Source organism: Gloeophyllum trabeum (genome assembly GCF_000344685.1).
Source record: "Gloeophyllum trabeum ATCC 11539 unplaced genomic scaffold GLOTRscaffold_00020, whole genome shotgun sequence".
Taxonomy (NCBI): domain Eukaryota; kingdom Fungi; phylum Basidiomycota; class Agaricomycetes; order Gloeophyllales; family Gloeophyllaceae; genus Gloeophyllum; species Gloeophyllum trabeum.
The window spans coordinates 240485-246261 of NW_006920429.1; the positions used below are offsets into that span (position 1 = coordinate 240485).

Genomic DNA, 5777 nt, shown 5'->3' on the forward strand with positions numbered 1-5777 from the left:
CATACCTACAGCCTGTTACACGCTTGCAGTTGTTTTCGATACCTCCCGTTTATGTTCCGGGCTCGATCTATGGTGCCACAGCAGGCGGCAGCCTCGGCAGCGAAGGATCGCAGAACACAGACTGCGACGCCATCGCTGACGAGGGATGGCCGGAACTGCAAGGTGCAGAGCTCTCGAAATGCTCGACATTGGAGGGAGCACTAGACCAGAAGCATATAGCCCAGGTGCGAGTGTTCACTAACCTGTTTGCACGGTTGAGTACTAAACGCGCGGACAGGCCTATCGTACACCTCAAACCGTCCATATGAACCTCACACCAGCACCGATGACTTACCCTGCCTGCCCCGAGGCAGCCACATCGTCGGTACCCAAGTTGACCATGTACTCGACGTTGGCCGGTGCCCTCGGTGAAGAGTGGGAAGCGCAGGTAAGACATACCCACTTACCTGCTTGAAGTGAACAAATACTAAAGGCTTTCAGAGGACGCAGCACGCATCCCAGTCCATCGACATGTACGACACCCTTATATTGACGACTTCCTCCACATATGCCGAGGCCCTCGCACCATCAGTGTCTCACCCTCAGATGTCAACGTACGACGTCCGGATAACTGCAACCTGTCAAGAGGCATCAGAATCCGTCGAGGCATATGCTACCCCTGCACCGACGACGTACGTAAGCTACAGCAACGACAATGTACGTTCACCTTCATCCGCGCCTCGGCTCTCGGGATATATATCGCCAACGGGCGGGATCCATTGTGAGCTATTAGATGCGTCTGGAGAGACGGATGAGAGTACACCATCAGTATCGTCTACTCCACAGAACATACCTTCGGAAGGGTGCGGGGATGGAGGAAACGCCGAGTTACTCGCCTATTCGTATCTAGAGAGGTCAGATCAAGGCGGCAATCAGGTACAAGCTCTCGCCTGCACAATATACCATAATTTGCGACCATCGGAACTGACTACGGATCCTTCTAGCCCTACGAGAGCCCCGACAGATATATGTTTGGCGAAGGGGCAACGGGCGAGGACGACGGGATCATGTCAGCATACTCGGGGAACGGAGAGGCACGGAATGAAGTGAGTATGGTGCGAGGTCACCTTCATACATTCAAACCCTCTGTACTTATCAGCCTGCCCAGCTCCATGGGGAGCAGACAGGACCGCTAAACAATCATGCACAAGCTTTGGAGGACTTGTGCTTTATACCCATTCGAACGTGGCGCGGAAAACTTGCTACGTCGCTTGGGCAGCCTTCACGAGAGACGCCCGAGGTACGAGTTGATTTATGTGTGTCCTACCCCGAGGTACTGACTCGCGCGTCTTACCAGCTGTATACGTCGGCGATAGAATCTGGCCAAGTGGGGTCCACACAGGGGGCAGGGTGCATGCGCGATACGCATGACTACCATATCAAACTCTCGGAGCTATCACAGCCATTGACACCTGAACTGAGTCAATGGTCGGCTCCGGAGAATCCAACTATTATACCCACTGAATATTCAGAACAACAAGTGACTGAGCCACAAGCGGGCACCTCAGCTCATGGCCAACAGTACGTATTTCTCTCATACCAGCCGCCACAGTCGATGGCAGAGAGGGCGGTGTGGGCTGGGGAGACCCCAGCGCCGAAACAAAGCAACAATCCCGAAGGGTACACCCAAGGACCGGCGGGTAGACCATCGAAAGAGGTATCGGTGGTGGAGAGGTGACGAAGGGAGATAGACATGGTGTAGAACGGAGGGATAGGATGATGTCCGTGCCAGCAACAGTTTTAGTGCGACTTACGAGGTTGAAATAGTTCGAGGCATCCGACGATGGACATGCAATTCTACGCTCTGGCCGTCACTAGGGTTACCGTTGGAGAAAGACATCAAGAGTACGTCAATCAGACGGGACTCACAAGTCTCACAAATCATTAATCCCAATGGTATTCGTCATGGGCTCGCGCAACCACGAACACGAAACCAGACCAGAGTGCTCAATCACACGTTCCTAACTCTTCGACGCAGGCAGTTCGGGGAGATGACTGAGATCGCTAGGTGTAGTAGGTTTTATGGGATCCATTGCTCATTAGATAGGCCCTACGAACGACAGAACAGGAGACAAAGAACGTTCTGTCGACGAGTTTCTGACCGATGAACGAAAGATTGGAGAACAGACCCCAGATAGCCCGCCTGATTGGTTTATCTATATATAGGTCTTTACATGCCATGTACGGTAAGCTCGTGAGGCAGTTCGTGCAATGCATCGCAGGTAGGTTTTTCATTGCGAAATAGGGATTATCTCCCATATTACCGAACACTAATAGTAAAACATAGGTTCACTGGGGAGGGCACTCACGCGAGGGGGCTAATTCCTGAAGGGGTGCAGGGATTCGGTGCCACACAGCATGACCTCTCGTGGTGATATGGTTTTCCAAGGGCAAACAGCTTGTTGCAATGCCTTCAGCGGTAGATGTTCTCCCATTTATAAGAACCATTTTATTTGCTGTGTAGCGAAAGTCACATGCAGCCGTACTCATCACCCTGAGGTGAATAGGTTCTTATCCGTTAGCACGCTGCTTCAAACCAGTTATTACTCACACGGGGACTACCATTGAGTAGTTATGTTATTGATATACAAGATAAAAGGAAAAGTTATATTGTACGCTGTCATTATGTGGGCGTTGATCTGAGATTTCCGATTATTTCGTCCAAGTCGTGACCCTGCGAAAGTCCTCTCCTCGGCATCTTCCTTGCTTTCAACTACCACTTCCTTTGTCGCCATCCACTGCAAGCTTCCCAGTTAACGTCTCCAGCAACCACTATGTTGGCCTTACGCCGACCGTGTAATTATGATTCTTTGCCGTACTCCGCCACGCTACACGGTGACCACTGTGTCGATGGTTCTTGGACTTACTCTCAAGATATGGGATATAATACGATGGGAGTTGTAAGTAAACCGTGATGCTCTTGACATCCTTCCCTCTTAAGTTCCTTCATCTCTCAGCCACTACAAACTCATATCCATGCCACCCACAAGCACCAGGAGCCCGTAGATAGCACGTGTGGCTCGAGTGCCTATCAGGACGCGGTACGAATTTATATATTACAGACATGCTACCCTGCGCGCCAGTATCTACGCAAAACGACTGACTCGATATCTCAGTACACCACGCACCCCGAGGCATCCGGCACGTCTATTTTCGCCGGGCCTTCAACTGGTGCCACATCCAACCATGACTTCGAGGGCGGAGACTGGGACGCCCTCGCCTGCCACCAAGGATGGCCGACACTGCAGGGTGCAAAGATATCTGAGGACTCTACATTGGCCGATGCATTAGTAGAACGGGCTGTGGGCAAGGTACGAGGGTTTACTCACTTGGTGGCAGGGATGTGTACTCAATGCTTGCTCAGACGGATGAGCAACAACAACCTCTATATATATACGTGGAGCGCTGGCCTACCGCTCTCGCCTCCAGTGGTGTTACGGCTGCACCCTACTCAACATTGACCGGTGCGCTGGGTGAGAGGGAAGAAGCGAAGGTATGAGTACACACCTATTCAGGTACAATGTATCAATATTGAAGCTCGGATAGATATCTGAGGAGCCATGCCCATCCACTGCTATATCTACCACCCCCACATTGCCGACTTCCCCTGCGTCCGGTGACCGCACCACCTCACTCCTATCGACACATCAAACATCGATGTACGACCTGCCAATATCATCCACCTGTCATGGAGCCTTGGAAGCGGTCCAGGTGTATGCCATCCCCGAGTCGACGTACGCCAGCTACTGCGACCTGGCTGGGTTACCATTATCGTCAACAGCTCAGCCAACGGGATATGGTCAGCCACAGGACGGGATCCACACCGGGGCACTAGCATCAATTGAGGCGTATGACACTCCCATATTAATGGTGACGCCTAGCGAAGACGGCGGGAGTATATCGCCAATGTTCTCTGCTTCACAGATCACGCCTATGGAAGGGTGGGGAGAGGTACAAACCGGAGAGTCGCTAGCTTATCCATACGTGGAGATTGATAATCAGGTACGAGCTCTCACTTACAATCTACCTTCAGGACTGAGCCTCGCGTCGTCCTAGTTCCTGGCAAACCTGGGAAGCTTCGTACGCAGAAAAGAGACAGCCGACGCGGATCCTTACCATATCGATTTGCGGGATAAGCAAGACCTCAACGACGTCGTGTTCACAGATACGGGCCTCGGAGGCACGTGGAATAATGGAGTGGATCAGGTGCGAGCGCGCCTACATAATCTTCTAACCTTGGATATTCATTCTCGGTCCTCTAGCTCTACGTACCGGAGGCAGAACAAGCCCAGGAGGATTCGTCATATATCCCTACCAGAAAATGGCCAGCTCATCTCACTAACTCGCTTCAACAGCCTTTACACGAGGCGGAGGAGGTACGAGCTGACTTACGTGCGTTGTCCCCGAGGTACTGACTATCGTGCCCCGCCAGTATGCGGCGGTGACCAATCAAAGGCCAGTATGGCCGGCACAGGGGATAGGGTCTTTTGGCGATACCCATGAACCCTATAGCCAATTTCCGGAGTTCCAGGCATCGACACCTGGAATGAGTCAATCGACGGCTCCCGGGAACCAGATTAATCAACTCACCGAACATTCGGAACAGCCAGCGGGGAGCACCTCAGCTCTCCCGCAGTCAGTTGCTGCACCATCGTCATGGGGTAAATCCACTTCCCGTGGCCGACAGTGCATCTTTCGCTTTTATCGTCCGCCGCAGTCGACGGCAGAGAGGCCAGAGTCGCTTGTGCCGGTCCGAGCCCCAACACCGAAACAACGGAAACGACCGCGAAAGATTGAAGGAATCATCTCGATTGGTGTCAGAGACAAGTCCATTCGACACCGTTGTGTATTTAAAGGCGTGTCCGTCGATGTGCTCGATGGAGACAGCATGGAGGGGTGGGGACGTCGAAACGACATAATGTTGCAGAGATACGAAGGCGAATACCAGCCTTGTGTCCTCGAATTCAAAGTACGGCTCGTCCTCTCGCGATAGAAATAGTTGCTTACCGATCCTTAGTACCGACAACACGGACAGGCCATACGCGTCAATCTAAATGAAACCAACGATACGATCAGAGTCCGGGACTTGGCGCGGATGATTGCTCGACATTTTGGGCGTTGGTGTAGGGAAAGCGATGTAAGCTATATCGTATATTTCTGGACCGGTCGGCTTGCTCACCTAGTGACAGGCCCAGAGGCGAGCTGTATGCCAGCAACTAGGGCATCCATCCGACCAGTCTGGAGTGTGCGAGTGCGGCCGTGAACCGACGCCGATGGAGAACATTATCTTGACGAGCATAGAGCAAAGGGGGAACCACTTTACGGGAGTATTCGTGGACCGGTGAGGAGAGAAGAATGTTTCATCGTCGACGGGGAGATCGGCCGTTGAGAGAGGCATCGGGGGTGGCGAGAGGTCAATGGATACGGCGCGGACTCTGAGCATAATAGTATTCGTATCCGCCACAACTTTAGGGTGGCTTACGACCGTCCAATTTGAGGGTTCTGACTGCAATGGAAATATCGTTATGTGACTTCGCCGTCGTGTTCGATACCCATGAGAGCATCAGCCTGTCATATACAATAGAGGTACAAACCTCACAATTAATGCATCCAAAGATCTCGAATCGCGCTCCTGTCGCAACGAGTAAGATGAGACCGGAGACAACTGGTGTCGGCAAGCACCTGAGCCGTCTGAGGGATGACAGGAGGCAGGACGTAGGATCGGTTTTTATGACTCT

At 52.4% G+C, this 5777-nt stretch overlaps 1 protein-coding gene across 1 annotated transcript; it reads left to right on the top strand.

Moving 5' to 3' along the window:
• Positions 1-325: 325 nt before the first annotated feature.
• GLOTRDRAFT_133886 (uncharacterized protein) lies at positions 326-5384 on the top strand (the record flags this gene model as incomplete). The annotated part of the gene is made up of 11 exons (XM_007872859.1): positions 326-427; positions 481-696; positions 984-1085; positions 3156-3350; positions 3404-3532; positions 3586-4041; positions 4096-4245; positions 4302-4415; positions 4472-5008; positions 5057-5176; positions 5229-5384. The coding sequence occupies 11 exons, from the start codon at positions 326-328 to the stop codon at positions 5382-5384; spliced, it is 2277 nt and encodes a 758-aa protein (XP_007871050.1).
• Between the last annotated feature and the right edge of the window lie 393 nt (positions 5385-5777).